Source organism: Hemicordylus capensis, chromosome 3, assembly GCF_027244095.1.
Source record: "Hemicordylus capensis ecotype Gifberg chromosome 3, rHemCap1.1.pri, whole genome shotgun sequence".
NCBI classification, from domain to species: domain Eukaryota; kingdom Metazoa; phylum Chordata; class Lepidosauria; order Squamata; family Cordylidae; genus Hemicordylus; species Hemicordylus capensis.
Window position 1 is genome coordinate 258,834,381 of NC_069659.1, and position 20,741 is coordinate 258,855,121.

A 20,741-nucleotide genomic window follows, 5' to 3' on the forward strand; every position below is an offset into this window, starting at 1 on the left:
TTTATTCAGAAGTTGTAGTAAAAAAGCTGTACTCATGAACAACTATTGAAATAGTTTTGAAATAGTGAACTATTGAAATAGTGGGCCACCTCCAGCCTCAAAGGCAGGATGCCTCTGAGTACCAGTTGCAGGGGAGTATCAGCAGGAGAGAGGGCATGCCCTCAACTCCTGCCTGTGGCTTCCAGCAGCATCTGGTGAGCCACTGTGCGAAACAGGATGGTGGACTAGATGGTCCTTGGGCCTGATCCAGCAGGGCTGTTCTTATGTTATTATGAAATGGGAAGGCAGAAGTCCTGCCCCAACATGTCAGTTAACCTCCCTCACTGCCTAGGCTGCCAATCATAGAAACACACACCATCACACTTATGGTGGTCACCTCTTCAGACGACCATGGTAACCATGAGCGTTAGGGAATGGGGAGTGAGGGAGACTGATTGATGCATTGAGAATGGAACTTCTGTGCTAACATTTTAACATGAGTACATTTTTTTTTATTACAGTGTCTGAATAGGGCTACTTTGTGCGATGCTATGTGTGCCTTGTAACATAACATTCATACAGTTGTACAAACACAGTTGTGCAGTGGGCCCCCATATTTTTAATGGCTATCCATCGTGCACCTCAGATTGCACGATTTCATATGACTCAAGAGCACTCATGTGCAAATGTGTGAACATTAGATAACAAGATGCATGTGACCTTGCACAGTATGTCAGCCAATGAGAATTAACCAAAGCACAAATTTAAAATATATGTATATATAAAATGAAAAATGAATGGCTATCTTGCTCAAATGTTCTCAGTTGTCTTACATATTGCTGGTAATTTTTGTAAAGAGAGCTGTTCATTTTATTAAATAAGCATAAAGAATAATAGCTATGTAGAATAAGTCTTAATATTTATTAATGCCCATGGCCTTCTAGAAGTTGGACCTAAGCTAATAACATTCTTGGTAGACCCCTGAAAAGAAGCTGGTCTCTAATGTTGCCTATAAAAAGAGATTTATAACTTCTAGTGTTTTTGATAGCTGAACAGAGCTCATTTGTCTGTTGCACAGTAGATCCTATAATCATCTCTGCAGGCAGTCAGCTATCACTTCAAAATGCACAAGTCCCATTAGCAGATCTCATGATGTTCTTTAGAACAGAAGCAAACCCACCAGAAATCATCCTAGGGGTGGGAATCCCAGTGTTTTCTTTAGGTGATGAATCTGTAAATGTGGAAGAGTTAATTCCAGCTTGCTTCATTTTTTGTGTCAGAAAAATGATTTCTCTAGCTTCAACAAAAGTCCCAGAAAATGTTCTTGTTACCAGAATTTAACCTGGGAAGATGAGCCAGCGTAGTGTAGTGGTTAGGACCGGGAAGACCCAAGTTTGAATCCCCATTCAACCATTAAACTCACTGGGTGACTCTGGGCCAGTCATGTGTCTCTCAGCCTAACCTACCTCACAGGGTTGTTGCGAGGGTAAAAATTTCCATGTATACTGCTCTGAGCTCTTTGGAGGAAAAGCAGAATATAAATGTAATAAATAAAATAATAATAATAATAATAAATCATGATACATAGCATTTATAGAAAATGTTTTGAATGTTCAAATGGCTTCACAAATATTATGTTGCGAAACCTTAAACTACCCTCTCTCTATATAATACACTAAGGTCGTACGTGGCAAGCCCTGCCCACACAGTGCTTTACCAATCAGAGATAACAGAACAGAAGCATCATGGTGATGGGGCAGTGGGGATTCCATATGCAGACATGGAAGAGGAGCGGGTGGGGGCGAGTGAGTGAACGGGTGGGGAGGCGTGAGCAATTAAGCAGGGATGGTGTGAGTGAGCGGCATCAGGGAGGAGTGAACAGATGAGTGAGTGGTGGGGGGGGTGAGCGGTGGGGAGGGGAAAAGTGAGCAAGTGATCAGCAGGTAGGGGCGAGTAATCGAGCAAGCAGCAAGGAGCAGCGAGTGAGCGAGCATGTGGTGGAGAGAGAGCGAGCAGCGGGGAGGGGGCAAGTGAGTGAGCGAGTGGCGGGGAGTAGATGAGTGAGCGGTGGGGAGGGGGCAAGTGAGCGAGCGAGCAGGGAGTGAGCAAGCGAGCAGCAGGGAGGGGGCAAATGAGCAAGCGGTGGGGAGTGGCAAGCGAGTGAGTGGTGGGGAGGGGGTGAGTGAGATTGGGTGGCTGACACTGAGCAATAAAGCAGGGGCTGTGGCGGGGGCAAGGAGAGCAACAGAGTCCTGGCACACAGATGATCTTCACAGGTTCAGCTAGTATAGCATTATTCCTGTATTGCAGAAGGAATCTCCACCCTATGACATCCTCCATGTGAGCCTACCTGAGCCTTAAGATTAGCTTCACTGGCCCTGTTCTCTGGCCCACCAAGGACAAGCACTTCTTGGTGGCAGCACTAAGCTATGGAACTCTCTCCCTGATTCTATTTGTCAAGCTTCCCCCCTCCCACTTCAGTTTTTAAGCAGTGATTAAAGATGTGCTATTCTGCAAGGCTTTTGGAGAATTATTTTCCATCTTTGCTGGCTCTTTTGCTTTTTAAAATTTTTATTGGTTTTTACAATATCTTAACAATCCCATTACATCTAATTAAGTAAATATTGACTTCCCGCTCACCAATCAGCACGATTCATTAACTATACAAGTCAACCATTGCTATAGTAATTCAAAACATATATCCTACACATTGCAAACTCGATTTTACTCTACCCTACCTGCTATTATTACTAAATTTCAAACCCTGCTGAAAAATCGATATTAGAAAAATAGTTCTTTAAGTATAGTAAGAATGGTTTCCAATCTTCTTTAAAACATTCCAAGTTTTCATCCCTTATCAGTACTGTAAGTTTTGCCATCTCAGCATATTCCAAAATGTTTATCAACCAATCTTCTTTTGAGGGCATTTCCTTGTCCTTCCATTTCTGCACATATACTATTCTGGCCACTGTGGCTGCATACATAAAAAATGTTAAGTCTCTTCTGAAAAACTCTCCTTGCGTTATTCCCAGCAGGAAGGATTCTGGCCTCTTAGGAAATGTCATTTAAAATTTTTTCTTCAACTCATTATATATCATATCCCAAAAGGCCTTTGCCTTCCCGCACGACCACCACATATGAAAAAAAGTTCCTTCACAATGTCCACATTTCCAACATTTGTTTGGAACATTTTAATACATTAATGCTATTTTTTTGGGTGTCAAATATTACCTGTACATCATCTTACAATAATTTTCTTTTAAAGTATAACATGCAGTGAACTTTAAATCCATTTTCCATAGTTTTTCCCAAGCTGCCATATCTATATTATTACCCACATCTTGAGCCCATTTTATCATAGTCGTTTTAACCACTTCATCTCTTGTCTCCTCCAAAAGCAACAGCTTATACATCTTAGAAACTAATTTTTTGTCATTTTCACACAGCTCCTTCTCAAATTTCAACATTTGATCCTCAAATCCATCTTTAAGATCCTTCTTACAGATTTCATTTAACTGATGGTACTGAAACCAGTTACTAGTTACTAACCAAATTTTGTACTTCGATTAGGTTTTTTAATTTACAGCCCTTTTCTTGGAAACATAACAAATCCCTATAGGTACCCCATCCACATTGCATATTTATCTCTTTACGTGCTAAAGCTTCAATCGGGGATAGCCATAATGGAGTTTTAGATTCCAACCATTTTTTATATTTTACCCACACTCTCATTAGGCTCCTTCTTACATAGTGATTAAGAAAATCTTTATGCACTTTACTTTTATCATACCACAGATATGAATGCCATCCAAAGCTTCTATCAAATCCTCCCAGATCAAGTATTCTGGCATTTCTTAATGTTATCCATGCTTTTAACCACGTCAAACAAACAGCATCAAAATACAACCTTAAATCTGGCAGGGTAAGACCACCTCTTTCTTTAGCACCTGTTAAATTTTTAAATTTAATTCTTGGTCTTTTCCCTTGCCAGACAAATTTGGTTATGTCCTTTTGCCATTGCTTGAAGCAAGTTAAAGTGTTAATTATAGGAACAGTCTGAAAAAGAAACAGCATTTTAGGTAAAACATTCATCTTCACAACTGAAATTCTTCCCATAAAAGATAAGTTCATTCTAGTCCATCTTTGCAAGTCAGTTTTTACTGTATTCCATATTTTGATATAATTATTTAAAAACAACAAAGAGTTTTTGTTTGTCAACCAGATACCCAAGTATTTAATTTTTTTCTCCACTTTCAGTTCACTTATCTCAAAAAATCTATCATTAGATTTCTGGTCCATATTTTTTGTCAACACCTTCGTTTTAGTCTTATTTATATAAAACCCAGCCTGCTGGCCAAATTGTTGTATTTTTTCCAAAAGTCTTCCAATCTTCTCTAATGGATTTTCTAGAAAAAACACTACATCATCTGCAAAGGCTCTAAGTTTATACTCCTGTTTCCCAACTTTTGGGCCTTGTATTTGATCATCTTCTCTAATATTTCTACAAAGCACTTCCAGTACTAATATAAAAAGTAATGGGGAAAGTGGACAGCCTTGTCTAGTTCCTTTTTGTATTTTACAATTATCTGATAGTTCCCCATTTATAATAATTTTAGCGTATTGCTCCGAATATATTGTCTTAATAGCCCTAATAAAATTATTACCAACTCCCATTACATCCAGTAGCCTCCACATAAACTGCCAGGAGACATTATCAAATGCTTTCTCTGCATCCAGAAAGATCATAGCTATCTGTTTATCATTGTGTTTTTTGTAATACTCCAATACATTCAAAACTGTTCTCACATTATCTCTTAATTGCCGTTTTGGCAAAAAGCCTGCTTGATCTTCATGAATAAAAAGTCTTAATACAACCTTCATTCTCCTTGCCAAAATGGCAGCAAAAAGTTTATAATCATTATTTAAGAGTGAGATTGGCCTGTAGTTCTTGACTTGTGTTAAATCTTGATCCGGTTTTGGAATTACTGCAATATTGGCATACTTCCAAGACTCCGGCATAATTCCTCTTTGCAAAATATCATTCATCATCCATTGCAAAGGCTGTAATATTTGATCTTTAAAAGATGTGTAGTCTTAATGTGTTACGGTGATGCTGTGTTTTATTCTGGTCTTGTTACTGAATTGTTCTGTGCTTAATTCTGAAAGCCACTTTGTGGATTTTTTAATCATAAAAGGCTGGTGGGATATAAATACATTAAATAAATACATAAATAAATGGCCGGGGAAGGGTGCTGAAGTTGAGAATCAGCAGCTTCCCGAAGGCCACCTAGTGAGTAGCTCCTGGCTGAGGTAAGATTTGAATCAGAAACGTCCTTGCTCACAGCAGCATGTTCTAAATCTGTTCTCACTTTACCAATACAGAAGCAGCAAAAGAGAGGAGTGCCTCTAGGTGCAAAAGGCCCTTCTCGTACCATTGAGTGACCACAAACAGTCCCATCTTCCTCTCCTCTTGAAGGTTGCGGGGGAAGATCTTCCAAGGGCCATGTAGCTCCCACTCAGGCTTGACCAGGTCTCTCTTATTGTATAGATAAAGAACATCCTTCCATGTTATTTTTCTACTACAAGTGATTCCATTTGTTTTACTGTATTGTATTAACTGTTCTACTGTACCTTTAAGTGTTCTAGGCACTTGTGGCATGGTTCACCATATTCACCTCCACCGCCTCCTCCTCCTATTTATATACCATTTTTCAACCAAAGTTCTCACAGCATTTTAGATAGATAGATAGATAGATAGGATGGTTTCCTGTCCCAAAAGGGCTCACAATCTAAAAAGAAATAAGGTAGACACCAGCAACAGCCATTGGGAAGATGCTGTGCTAGGGCTGGATAGGGCCAGTTGCTCTCCCCTTCCTTAATATCAAGATAATCACCACTTTGAAAGGTGCCTCCTTGCTCAGTTGGCAAGGGATTCTACACTGTGCTTTTGGAACCCTGCAATTCTCATCACATAAATTGAGGCCTACAGGTACTTTATTTATTCCCAACATTAACAACAAACGTTTTCAAATGGGGCCAGCCTCAGGGCCAGTCATCTTGGGCACAGTCCTATGTCCTGTGGTGGGGCCCTAGTGAGAAAGAATAATGTTGCCACTGAGAAAAAGGTGACTAAGGGAAGTCATGTTAGAAGTTTATAAAAAATACTCATGGAGAGAGTGGATGGAGGGAGGTTTTTCTCCCTTTCTCACAACAATAGAACTGAGATCAACCCATGAAACTATTGCCAGGAAATTTAGGACTGAAAAAAGGAAGTACTTTCTCACACAGCGAATAATTATTCTATGGCATTCTCTGCCACGGGATGTGGTGATGGTCAGCAGCAGGGGCACACCTAGGTAATTTTGGTGCCTGGACGTGAAGGGCTTTGGACCCCCCCCCACTGTGAGGCCCCTCCTTTTTTAAAAGATAAAGACCTGAAGGGCTTCGGAGCCCCTCCCTCTGCCACTGCTCCTTCCTCCTGGGAAGCCTGCAGATGATCTCAGGGCCTCCCCATAGCCCTGCGGCTCCTGCCCCACTGCTGCTTTGCTGCACCGCTGCACCGCTGTTGCTGTTTTCCCCTCTTCGCTGCCGGGATTGGGGCGTAAGCCAAATGGAGCAGGCAATGGCCACTAGCACCCTGTGGTGGCAACAACCACAGATGGGCCTCCTTGGCCGGTGCACTGGTGCAGTTTGAGTATAGAGCGTTGCATACCCATGACGTAATGGGCATGCGACGCTCCATACTTAAACTGTGCCGGTGCACTGGCTGAAGAGGCCCACCTGAGCAGGTGCACCAGCCAATGAGGCCCACCTGCGGCAGCTGCCGCCATGGTGGGTTGGCCGTGGCCTGCTCCATTTGGCTCACCTCCCACCCCCCAGTGGTGAAGAAGGGAAAATAGTGACCGGGCAGCAGCAGTGGGGCAGCAGCAGTGGTGTGGCAGAGGAGCGGTGGGGCTATGGAGAGGCCCCCAGATCATTTGGAAGTCCCCCAGGAGGTTAATGGCCACAGACCCTGTCCCCAAGGTCCATGGCTAAATGAGCCTTTGGTCAGCAGCTTGGATGGCTTTAAAAGGGGCTTAGACAAATTCATGGAGGACAAGTATATCAATGGCTACTAGTCTGGATGGCTATAGGTTACCTCCATCTACAGAGATAGGGTGACTGAATACTAGTTGCAAAGGTGCAACAGTAGGAGCACATCTTCATCTGCTGCTTGTGGGCTTCCCAGCAACATGTGGCGAGCCACTGACGGAAATAGGATGCTGAACTAGATGAGCTTTGGGCCTGATCCAGCAAGACCCCTCTTATATTCTTATTTAAGTTCTCCATATCACCGACTCACACTACTACTGCAGTGGTAAGCAGTCCCAAAACCATTAACGTAGTGGCAGTGGTGACAGCAGTTCAGAATGCTCTTTGGGATTTCTATGTCACATCTTCCTTTGCATATAATGCAGTGCCCCGTGCCTGCCATTGTGCTAACTGATGCAAGAATAGGCATATTGGATTGATTGATTGATTGATTAAGTGCTATCAAGTCAATGTCAACTCTTCGTGACCACATAGATAGATTCTCTCCAGGATGATCTGTCTTCATCTTGGCCTTTAAGGTCCCTCAGTCATGCATTCATTGCTGTCGTAATCAAGTCCATCCACCTTGCTGCTGGTCGTCCTCTTCTTCTCTTGCTTGAACTTTCCCCATCATTATGGAGTTCTCAAGGAAGCTGGGTTTTCGCATAATGTGTCTGAAGTATGATAGTTTGAGCCTGGTCATTTGTGCCTCGAGTGAAAATTCTGGAATGATTTGTTCTATGATCCATTTGTTTGTTTTCCTGACTGTCCATGGTATCTTCAAAAGTCTTCACCAGAAACAGTCACTGGAGGTACTGTGCTGGGAGTGGATAGGGCCAGTTTCTCTCCTCCTGCTAAAGAAAGAAAATCAAGAGAAAGGGAGGTGAAAAGATAGTTTGAGGAACTTATAGCTAAAAGCATAAGGGGTGGGGTGGGTAACAAAAACCTATTTAAAATACAGCAGATGCAGGAAACCTGCCAGGTACGTTTTTCCATTTAGGAGGCTGCCGTGCCTGTGCAATTGGCCTCTGCTGGCTGTCACGCCAGAGGGGCAAGGCCCGAATGGGCCAGTTTGGGAAGCAAGGAGGTCGGCAGGGGGAGAGGAAACCCCTGGAGACCCTCCCAACGGCACCTAGAACAAGTTCCCTGGGTAAGTTAAATAAACTTTTTAAAAATTGTGAACCCCTGACCGAACTGAACTGGGGGGTGGGTGCAAGGGGGTGCCAGATCAAACTGGCCCGGTCTGATTCAGGTCCAGTTTGGACTCGATCTGAACCAGGCCAGCTAGTTCCTTGCACAACCCTATTCCCTATCAATGAGGTTCAGAACTTCAAAGTGATTCCTGATGTTCTCCTTGAAAATGGTGGGCACATTCTCAAGATCATATCATGGAAACTGGATAGCTTTGTTTTTCTGCTTTAGCTTGACTTGGAACTTGCACATGAGCAGTTCATGATCTGTTCCACAATCAGCCCCTGGCCACATTTTTGCTGTTAGAACTGAGCTCTTCCACTTCCTTGCACCAATAATGTCATCAATTTTATTTCTGTGTACTCCATCTGGTGATGTCCATGTGTATAGGTGCCGCTTTGGTTGTTTGAAGAATGGATTAGCAATGAAGAGATCATTGGATTGGCAGAAATTAATAAGTAATTCTCCTGCTTCATTTCTGTTTCCTAGGCCACACAGTCTGACTGTGTTTTCCTCTTTACCATTTCCAGCTCTGGCATTCCAGTCTCCTACCACCACCAGCACATCTTGCTTGCGTGTTCTGTCCATTTCAGACTGAATTTGAGCATAAAACTCATCAACCTCCTCTTCTTCTGCATCAGCCATTGGGGCATAGACTTGAAAAACTGTCATGTTAAAGGGTTGTCTACGAAATCTAATTGATATTAGTCAGTCACTGACTACATTGTACCCAAGTACTGTCATTACTATATCCTTCCTGACTATGAAAGCAACATCATTTCTTCTTTGTTTTTCATGTCCTGAGTAGTAAATGGTGTGATTTTCTGACTGAAAGTGTCCAATTCCAGTCCATTTTAATTCTCTGATGCCCAAGATGTCAGTCTGTAGTCGATTCATTTCATCTTTCACTGTGTCAAGCTTTCCCATATTCATGCTTCTTACGTTCCACATTTCCATTGTAATTCTGTCTTTGCAGCTTCGGATTTTCTTTTCCCGCATGGCAACATCAGCCGCTAGATGTCCAAAAGGCTTTAGCCTAAGTGCGTCATAAACACCATCGGTACTTTGAGAGATCCTCAGCTGTTCCTCAGTAGCATGTTGAGTACCATCTGACCTGAGGGGCCTATCATCCGGCACTACATCAACAATCATTCTATTTTGTCTGTCCATGTGGTTTTCTTGGTAAAAGACAGGAATGGTTTACTTCTCCTGTGCAATATGAAATGATGCCTTTGTCGTTGTCACTAAAGTGACCGTCCTTCCTATATTGCTGCTGCCCAATATAGGTGCCTGCTTGCTTTAGCTGGGCAGCTGGGATGACCTTTGTGCCTTGGATGGCCCTACTGGGAGTATACCTCCCAGCGTACTTCACTCATCCCTCCCAAGAACACCCCCCCCGCCACGATGAGGCATCATAGCAGGACTTGGGGGGGCACATTGTATATTACAGGTGAAAGAGATGGTGGCTACCAGCATGGTACTAACTACTAACAGGGTCTGCTGTGGCAGTTGGTCAAGAGCCCCCACAAGCCTGGCAATTATTTCTTTTTTTATTCTTCCACCAGGCTAGTATGATCACAATATGATACAAGGATTTCACCTGTAAAGCAGCAAACTTCTATCCTTATTGCTGTACCGTTGAAGAGAGTATGGTATAGAAGTGCCCTCTCATTTTTGCTTTTACGTACTCAATATTAATTATGGATAGGACCAGTGAGTTTACCAGCATATTCAAAAGAACATGATTTTTGAACTGGCAACCTGATTGTCATCATTGGTGCTGCTGCTCTGCTTCGCTTAAAGTTGAATTGAGGCTTTAATATAATGGATCAGTTTTTGTTCTAGTCAGGGGTGGGGGCAGGACTGTCATCTGGTTAAAGAATTATTAGATGATTTATTGGGGCTGTTCACATGATTGGGGAGGTGGGGGCTGCTCAAACTCACCTTCCCCCCAGATGAGCACAAAAATGCTGCTGAAAGCGCAGACCATGCTCCCAGACAATCCGTGCTACATCACGCAGTGCAGAGGTCCGGATGCGGAGACGATGCATATTGGCTTCTGGATGTCCCCAAATGCACTGCAACATGAGCCTAGTGCATTGATGGGCTCTTCTGTCAGATGAGTGCTCTAGGCGCCCGTCTCTGTGTCTCCTCAGGCTACTACAGCAGGGGGAGTTACATGATCCTGGCAGCCAGATTAAGGGAGCGTTTGCTCCCTTAACTTCGGCTGAGAGTCGGGCTTGGGAGTGGGGTTAGGCTGGGCGGAAGCACCAGGATTCGTGCAGAATCTGATGCTCTGCATGAGCAGTCCAGGCTAGGCTGCCTGTGAAAACAGGCTCAAAGTGTTCATAGTTTTAACTAATAGCATTTACATATATGTGTTTATGGGAGGAAACATACATTCTGAAGAAATAAGCATATTGTTTTCAGAACATTAACAAGCCTTTATGACCTTATCAGGAACGTAAATGCAACATTTAGCTGTCATTCTGCAAAACCAAAAATGAAAAAATCTTTTGCCCAATATATCTGAACTGATTAATCTAACTTGCTAATCAGCTAAATGTTGCAGTCTTAGAACAAAAAAGAATTTGGCCCTGATTTTAGTTGAGGTTCAGTTTGACTCTGAGGGATTTTCAGAGCTTTGAAGATTTACTGCCTGCTTTCAGAGTTTCAGAAGATTTAAAAGGCAAACCCAAATGATTGCCTGTTGTTATCATGAAACTTCTGAAGATGGAATCTCAGCATGAATGTCATGGTAACATACAGTGTAAACATTCCAACACAAGCTATAATGTTGTTGCCACAGAAGCAAAAAGGCTGAAAACTGTAATTGTCTTGGAGACATCCCAGATCTTTAATAGTGACAATTTGACTTCCTTTGAATATACAATTTATTTGCTTTATCTGGTTCCTAAATCTTTAGTAAAATATGATCCATGAACTATATGAAGGTGAGCTTTTTCCTTCTGCTATTTATAAAGTACCCCAAGTCTTCTAAGTATCTGACAGACTGGGAAAGAAATACTGTCTTTTGGACTCTAAAATGAGGAAAGTTTTGTTAGTGTTACATACTATTCATACTGCTCCACAATGCTTTGCAGAGCAGAGGATGGCTAATTTTCCGAGGAGCTTCCAGTTTTAGCAGTGAGGAAGACGAATGGGAGGGGTTTAGGTAGTTTGATTTTGCAGACAAAAATAGATTTTGAAATTTCTGTTTTGAAATTAATCTCATGGGAGCACGAACATGAAACACGTTGGCCACTCAAATTGATTTTTCAGGAAAGTTGTGTGAATAGGATTGATGTCTGTTCCTGCTGTTGGAAGGTGAGGATCTGTGAGCCCTTAGTGTGTTGTTCTCTCCTTAAGATATTGAATGTGTCAGTATTTCCCCAGAGTGTGGGCAATTCCCGAAACCCTCTGAATCATAAATCAGACTGTAGGAAGTTGGAAATGCTTAATTAGTTTTAAATGAGCAGATTACAGTGGTTCAAAATTTGAAATGATTGATGACAAATGAAATGAGCAGATACATAATGCCAAAGCATCCTTATGAACATGCCTCACCTAACAATTAAGAAAAAGAAATATGCCTAAATAAACAAGAGATGTCAGTTACCTTCAGAAACGTCTAGTTAGATGAAACATTTTTAACAAATTGCTATTCATTTATAAGTTTCAGCTCAGCCTGCCATAGTTATTGTTGATGTTACCTTTGAGTAGTCATGATATTGGTTGGTTCAAAAGTTAGTGTTCATTCTCTGGGTCATTCTTTTGAGGGGGGAAATTGCACATTAAGAATGACATATTTTAAATAAAAGTTTATCTCTGCTTGAATTTGGAGTTCTCCTAACCAGCCCAAATCAGCGTTGTGTGCTTAATTACCTAATGGAACTGCTTCTATAGCCATGACCTTTACCCAAAAATAAAGTTTGACTGTTCTTTTCCAGTTGATTGATGGACACCCATCAATCAACTTAGCATGAGTAATTTTTACTGCCTCACACCTGGCATTTGAGGAGGTATCTGTTGTCCCCTTAATAGCAATTTTCCATAGGTGTGATGACATCTGCTTCTTTTTTGCATGAGCTGTTTTTATCTTCTAAAGGTGGACTAAGAATTTGTATGGTACATTAGCTTTACATTTGGCATTCATTTTAAAAGACCTGTCTCTATTCCTCATTGTACGAAGTAATTGGCAACAAAAATTGGCAGCATAACTATTCCTAAAATGGCTGCACTAAGTGTACCAGCCAACACTGCAGATTGATCTTTTCTGGAAAAATCTATGTGCATAATCAATTCAGAAATAACATTTTGCACTGATATGATACCAAGGCACGGTGTGGCATCAAAGGTTATGTGGAAACCAATTCTTAGGAGCTATTAGATTTTCTGTAGATTTTTTTAAAAAAAAGCTCCAACAGCATATTTCTCAATTTTCCCATAAACTATCAAGAGTACGCATGTTTCTGCCTCCATTTACATTTTGTAAGGATTATTTTATTTATTTATTTGTAAAAAAAATTTAAAAAGTAATTTGCCTTTTCAGCAACTAGGTGCTCAGAGCAACATAATTGTTAAAACCCTCAAAAAAAAAAAAAAGAAAAGAAAAGAACTAAAAGTAAATAACAGCATAGAAAAAAAGGCTTGGACACTCAATCTTGATACTGAGATACCTTTAGGAAGAATGGCATCTTTTCCTTACATATACAGATAAGGCAAAAGTTAAGTGAATGCCTGCCTAGGCTTTTGAGATGTGCAAACCGGTCTTGATCAGAACTAGTTCTAATTTGAACCAGTTTGGTTCGAAGGTTCGAACTCGGACCAAAGCAGCCATTAAAATGGCAGTGCTGGTCCAAGTTTGAACTGACCTGAGCTCAGATCAGTTCGAACCAATTCAAACAAGCTTGATGGCTTGGGCCTCCATTTTAGAAAGCGGTGGCCATTGTAGGTTTTAAGATGTTGCCACTTATAGAGAATTGCCACCCAGTCGGCCAGGGGGGAGGGACAAGGGGCGGGGTACCGAAGGAGGGAGATTCAAGTTTTATTTAAAGGCCACTCCTGGCCTTGCAAAACCACTCTGGTGAGAGATTTTCTGGAGAGAGAGAGAACTGCTGGTCTGCCTGGCTGTGTGGAGTTCTCCCTGCCTGTGGTCATTCACTGTGGTCATTCTGCCTTTTTTCTGGCCCCTTCCCCTCCTTTTTGACCATTTCATAGTATATTTTTCCCTGGCTGGCTATCTTAAAAAAAAAATATTCCTGCAGTGAGTGACTGAGTGGGCCTTCTCCACCTGCTGCTAGCCCAGCTAGCCACCCGGGTTTCAGGCCTTTGGCCCATTTTTTAACACCCCCCCACCTTTCCAGGTTGATTCTGTATCCCCAGCCTTTGTGCAGTCAGGCACAGGTTGTTCTCTCTGGCCTGCCTGTTGGGCTATTGACCTTTTGTTTGTTTGTTTTGCTATTTGTATTTTCATGTTTTATTCTTGGAGCAGGTGCTTCCTTTTTAAAAGAAAATATTTTGTAGCATGCTGCCCACACTCCACAGCCAGCAGTGCCTGAGCTGAGTCTCTTGCGGTTGGGGCGCGGGGGAGACTTGCAGGGTCCAGGGCCTGGGCCCTACCTAGGCTCTGTGCTGAAATTTAATTCTAATATTTTTAAAAGCCCCAGGGGGAGGGAAGATATCTGACCACTGTGTCCTGAGCAAGGCTCGGCGCCAAGTAGCAGGCAGAGGGTGCCCCAACTGCTGGCAAGGGAGGTATGGGGTGGGGACAGCAGAGAAGTTGGCAGAGGGTGCCACAGATACTCGTTGCCAAATTCTTTGTCCCCGGTGAGGTGGCGCACAGGCTCTCCTACCTAGAGGAGCCTGCTGGTCCTGCAGCTGCACCACCAGATATGCAGCCACTAGCACCACCTAGCAGTGTGTGTGGGGGGCACTCTCCTGCCAGGGAAGCTGATGTTTCCATGGTGGGGGTGGAGGGCAAGGGCTCATCGGCTGCTAGCGCAGCCAGACTGTTCCTCTCTCTTGTGGGGCCTCCAACACTCATCTCACCACTCAGTGAGGGCCCTGCTGCCCACGTTGTGGAATCCCCTGTGTCCTCCAAGCCCGAGACAGACTCAGAAGTAGGGCCTATGGTGGAAGAGGATCCCCCTCAGCTGTGCCCTTCCAGCATGCAGGGCAGTAGGGAGGGGGTTGGTGGTGTCCGGTGGCCAGTAGCCCCAGTAGAGTCGCCATCACCGAAGTGGTCTAAGATGATGTACAGGACAACTTTAGCCACAACAAGCAATGTTTGAATGCACTTTGAGGCCCCTCAAAGTGCCCCAGCCAATGCATGCAATGTCCACTCTATGGCACAGGTTTGTAGGAGGAAGGATGTGAAGCATCTGGGAACGACCTCCATGTGGTGACACATGTGGCGCTGTCACCCGGATCTCCTTTCCTTTGTTGACAGTGCTAGTGTGCCTGCGAGTAGTGCTGACAAGGCACATGCATCAACTTATTCACTGAAGCAGGGGACACTACTAGTTAAGCAGTAGACACCAGCGTCAGGCAGCAAGAAGCGTCAAGGTCCTCCTCACTTGGCTCATAGGGGAGATGATGGTGACCGGTGACCAGCCTTTCCACATGGTCGAGAATGCCAGCTTCCACTGGATGCTCCAGACACTTGCTCCATACTGCAGAATCCCCTCAAGGACCACCTTCAGTCAGACAGTGGTCGTCCCCTTCCTGTACAGGCGATGCAGGGAGCTCATTTCAGGCATGCTGCGTGCAGCATGGCCCACTCCAGCGTGCATTTCACCACTGATCTATGGAACAGTATGAGTGGAATGCACATTGCTTTCCTGTCCCTCACTGCTCACTGGTTGGGGCTGGAGAAAGAGGGGACTTCCGGTGATGCTGCCTCTATATCCAGCCTGTCCCATGCTGTTCGAAACAGGTGGCACCAACAACAAGATAAAAACAACATTAAAACAGTAGTTAAAAACAAAAACAAGAAATTTAAAACACAACAATTTAAAATTTTTAAAACAATATTCTAAAACAACATTAAAAATAATCAAAACACTTCCCTTCACCTGACCCCCAGAGCTGTCAGATGAGCCTCAGCTGGGCACAGGAGCGCCCAAGCGAAGCTGCCGCTCATCTGGGAGGGCAATCCACCTGCCCAGTAATGGGCCAGTGATTGTCTGCTGAGAGAATGGGTCAAACCCACTCTCCCTGCAAACCCCCTTGTGGCTTTTCACACTAATTATGTAAAGAGGCTCAGAGTCTGAGTCCAAACAGGAAACCTTTATAACCTTCATGTTTCGGAAGGATCCAGTGATCAGTCTGGCTGGGCAGAGCCAGCCCAGGACCTGAAAGCTCTTTGTCTTGGTAAAGCTGTTGTAGCTCAGTGGACTGCCACATGGGGACCAGCGTATGACTCTCCGCCTCAACGTAGGCAGCTGCTGACAAGAGAGTAAAGAGAAAGGAGTGCTAGAAAGGATGTTCAAGAGTCGGGGGGGGGGGCGCTACAGGAAGTAGGATGAAGTCGGCAGGGGGCTGAAAAGCAGGGACTGGAGGAAACAGTGGATGGTGGGTTGATGGAATTTGAGAGAAGGAACCAAGGAGAGTGTAGGACTGTAGCAAAATGACTTATATGGGTTAGAGCAGCCCTGCTCAACTTAGCCCCCCAGCTGTTTTTGCACTACAACTCCCATAATCCCCAGTCACAGTGGCCAATAGCCAGGGATTATGGGAGCTGTAGGCAAACTGCAGGAGGGCCGAAGTTGAACAGGCCTGGGTTAGAGACATTGTGCCCTATTGGCAGGAAGAAACACTGTGCCCTATTGGCATGCAAGGGAGCATGTGGGTACTGGATCTGGAATCAATCAATCAATATTAGGGTTGTGCATTTTATTTTTTTCTGTTTTGCTTTTGGCCCGAATCCAAAACACCCCCATTTTGTTCTTTGTTCAAAATCAGCCAATCTGAAACACCCCAATTTTGTTCTTTGTTCGAAATTGCAAAATCCTAATCTGAAACATTTTGGATTTTAAAAAATGGCCCCAGGGCAAAACTAATGGGTGGGAGTGGTAGTGCCCATTGGGTGGAAGCTGCCACCCAAATTCCAGAAAAATTGGGCAACGGGCTGATTTTTGGTGAATTTTTGAAGTTTAATATTTTCCCCATAGGGAATAATGGAGATTTCAGCAAAAGTATAGCTTCACATTGAGGGGGAAGGGGGTGGCCCAGAGCAGAGTAGGGTGGGTGGTAGTGCCCAGTGGGGGCAAGGAAGCTGCCATAATTATTTCAAAGGAATTGGGCAGAGGGCTGATTTGTAAAGATGTAATGGAGTCTACGCGTCTTGAAGGTTCTTCCCCATAGGGAATGATGGAGGTTTCAGCAGTCCCATAACTGCACTTGGGGGGCACCGGGGTGACCCAGAGCAAGTGGTGCTGTAGAGCACATAGGGTGCCAACCATTCCCATGGGTTGCTAATCCATGGGGTACTGGGTTCTGTTGTTTCTGATATGTTTTGAGTGTAGATTCTCTGGTAGCATATGAGAGTGGATTCATGGTTTGTCATTGAAAATCTCATATGTTACCAGAGAATCTACAGGCTGGGCTCAGGCTGGCAACAAGGATTAATGATTTATTGTTCATTAGTGTTAGTTATCAGAGATTATTCTATTATTGGTTCATTGTTTGTCAATATGCATTTTCACTGTTTGGCTGCTGTATATTATTTGTATATTTGTTTGCCATAGTCACGGTGGGATCCCCCCCCCCCTTTTGCTTGGCAACAAGGCAGGCATAGGCAATGGCACGGCATCTCTCAAGGGGGTGAAAAAAATTCTTCTAGAACAAAAAAGCGGTGCAGCAGATAAATCCATTCCCAGGCTGGCATTCAGTAGCCATAACAGGCTGGCAGGCTGGGCTCAGGATGGCAACAAGGCAGGCAGGCATAGACAATGGCATGGCATCATCATGGCAACTTGAGGCATGATATGCAATGCAAACGAGTTCTCTCTCTCTCTTCAATGAGGCAGAAAGGCAGAATGGTGAATGAGTAACTAACTTGTTGAATGAATTGAAAACTCCTTGAACTCCCTCCCCTTGCCCCTTCTTAGACCCTTCCCTGGGCCAATGTGGGGTCAGTAAAGTGTGGCAAGAGGCAAAAGAGCCAATGGAGAATGAGGAGGGAATTGTCAGCAGGTCAGCCCATGCTTTAGGTCACCGATCAGAAGGCTAGAAGGGCGGGAAATTCAAAGAGATGTCAAACATAAAATGGAGACTGACTCAGAGATCACCACAAAATGGAGGTCCAAAACAACAAAATGTTTTGTAGCCGAAACATGGACGTTTTGTTTTGTGTACAAAACTTTCAGATTTGGAAAATGGGTGTTTTGTTTTGTCTAGGAAATGGGTGTTTTGTTTTGTCTACAAAACACCTGAAACAGCCCGTTTTGAGTACAAAACATTTTGTACTTGAAACGTTTCGCACATCCCTAATCAATATATCTTATGGTCAGCCATTGGCCATTGCATATAAACAAAATACTGTAATATCAAATAAATACAACTAAAACAGGTGCTTTTAAGGTGCTTTAAAAGAGGCAACAAGTTATAAAATCCCATAAAACCAACATTCCTGATTACATGAAATAAAACAGGCATGTAACTTCCTAGCTGCCACAGCAAATAAGGTGACAGAATTTGTTATATATCAACCACTTCATAAGACAATCTATTAGGGAACTGTTGAAGGATAGTTGCCAGACATTTCTTCTGTGGTTCCATATGCAAGGGACAGAACAACAGATAATGCACAATGGCCAGGCCACCGGGTGGGGAGGAAAAGTAGTGGCTAGGCTGACCAGCTGCTGGGCAATGAGGAGAAGCAGTGGCTAGGCTGGCCAGCTGCCGGGCAGGGAGGAGAAGCGGCGGCCAGGTCGCCCAGCCACTGAAGGGCTTGCAGAAATGGGGCTGAAGGTGGGGAGAGAAACGAAATGAAGATAGAGGGAGATAGGGAGAACTAGGGGTGCAGATGTTCTGTGCCAGGTAAGCTAGTCTTTTCTGTTTGGTCACAACCATAAATACATGTTCATGGAATACCCATATATTTCCCTTCCAATTTGGCAGAAGGCATCACCTGAGGCTCTGTGTATCTGAGGGTAGGTTAGAGTTTGAAAATAGGATATCTCAGAATGGTTCCTCTTTATTCTGAGGAACCAGACTGAGAAATGTGAGCAGTTGATATTGCCCTATCCTCTGCGGCATCCTGCTCAAAATCCCAATTCATTAGGGTCACTCCCTGGCTGTTGGCCAAGAAATCATCCATCCCCAGTATTTTCTTAGCAGAACTTCACAATGCTGTGCCCAATCTCCTTCCTTTAATTGTTCAAGCCAATACATCTTTGCAAGGCTTATATCACCCATTTCATTTAATCTGCACCAACAGTGTAGGAAAGATAAATCAGTTCTAGCAGTGATGGAGGGTAGCCCGGTCTCTGCCCTAAGATGGACCTCTGGAGTATCAGGAGGAAGTCCTAGTATTTTTCTCAAACATTTGTTTTGAGTAATCTATAACTCTTCCTTTACTTTCTCTCCCCAGATTTCTGCTCCATATAACAATTGAGAGATAGCTTTAGAAACATAGATCTTCAGAATGGGGTCCATCAATTGTCCCCCACTAGAATAAAAGAAGTGTTGCAGCTGTGCATTAGTTTTAGCACCTGCTAGCAAAATGGCCTCTTTGTGATATTTCCAATTAATATTAACATCAAAATTTATCCCCAGATCCTTAAAGAATAGCATTTGCTCCAGAATATGCCCATCAAGTAGCCATTTGAAGTGTTGTGGTCGTTTTTCCTCTTTACAGAAACTCCCAAACTTAGTCAACATTTTCTTTAAGCCTAGCCTATTTTGAGAAATCAGGATTAAGTTATCAGCATACAACACGACTGCTACTTTTTGGATTCTAACTGAGGGTGCGAAGAAAGAAGGGGATGTCATACTTGTAACTATGCTGTTTACATATATATTAAAAAGGAAAGGGGTCAATATAAAGCCCTGTTTTACTCCTCTAGTAATTTGAATTGGTTCTGTCAGAGTACCTTGAAGCCCAGTTTTGTACTCTCTTCAGGACTGCATTAAAGTGGCTAAGGAGCTAGGTGTACCACTAAACCTGGCCCTCCTAATTTATTTTGAGAACTCCTTTTTTTTTTGTACTTACATTCCTGGTCAAACCAGTTTATGGCTAATAGGACCAGTTTTCCTTTGTTGTACTGAAGACACTAAAACAGGTCTCAACAAACCAATTATATCCTCATATACATCTTGCACTTGACATAGGCCCTCAGTTGCCTTCTGTTTCAGTTCTTGCAACCTTGGACTATCTAGCAGTGAATTTATTTCCAATCCCATTTGGAGAGACCACCTACGATGCCTATCTCCTCATTAAAAAAACCTCAATTTTCACTTCTGATATTAGCCCAGGTTGTAATTTATTAGTATTGAGTGTTAGTTGTAATGCAAGATGATCACTTTCTGCTCTAGGATTTTGAATCTGAGAGGACATTCTGCCAGTTGTGGCTTCTGCCTCCTTAGAATTATGACCTGGCAACCCTAAGGGACCAACAGGAGCCAAGAAGCAGAGGGGGGCTGAATCTCGCATATTGATTTGAACTAGCAAGCCAATTCTTTGGCTGCAGATAGTATTATATGTTGCTTTGAGAGTGGGAGAAGGAATCAAAGTGGGGGTGGGAATACATGAATAGGGCAGCAGCTAGGATGTCAATTATGAAGACAAGAATGACAAAACTGAAAGAGGTAAAGTAGCTGCTGAGGCCCCTGTTAGGAATCCTCATTATCAGCTATCATCTGCTTTCTTGAATAACTTGTTCAGAGTAAACATCAATTCAATGCATGAAAAGCCTTCTGCTAGCCACCTTCCTGTTCAGGGGTGGCTGAGAGAAGGCCAGGGAGCCCAAGGTAGTTGCCTAGCAACAACCCAATGGTTAGCAACATCATCAGACACAGTGGGGCAAGGTAGGCAAATTAAACTAGCATTATACTACTTAAGCATCACTTTCACTAGCCTTGGGTTCTCAAAGCACCCCTCTCTGCTTTGTGCACAAGGGGAAGATATTTACAGCTTCAATTCCTGAATAAAATAAATGAGGATTTGACATTATATCCGAACCTGGCAAATCCCAGCTGGTTCTAACCTCAGTTTGTGAACAAGTCAGGCTGTCAAACTGGAATTGAGTGATTGAATAACTCAGTCGTTTCGAGAACACATTGTTGAAATCATATTTTAAATCAAGTCCAGGAATCAAGCATATTTCTATGCCAGCTGTATTGTGCTACTAGGGATTATTTCATTATGTGGTGACAGGCAAACATCCCACCCGAATATTATCACAAAAAGAAGATATGTGCACTGATCTACAGGTTTCTTGGTAACATAAAGCAGGGATTCTCAAACTTGGGTCCCCAGATGTTGTTGGACGTCA

The 20,741-nt window shown here is 43.3% G+C and overlaps 1 protein-coding gene across 4 annotated transcripts in view; it reads left to right on the forward strand.

Moving 5' to 3' along the window:
• C3H10orf90 (chromosome 3 C10orf90 homolog) overlaps window positions 1-20,741 on the forward strand; it is a 180,188-nt gene that overhangs the window by 54,401 nt on the left and 105,046 nt on the right. The window contains exon 1 of one of the 4 annotated variants that reach the window (XM_053312845.1): window positions 11,032-11,195. The exons of 1 other annotated variant lie outside the window; for it this stretch is intronic. In XM_053312845.1, the coding sequence (XP_053168820.1) occupies window positions 11,174-11,195 (22 nt within the window). In that variant the 5' untranslated portion in view covers window positions 11,032-11,173. 2 more of the 4 variants (XM_053312846.1, XM_053312847.1) reach the window with 2 other exon arrangements.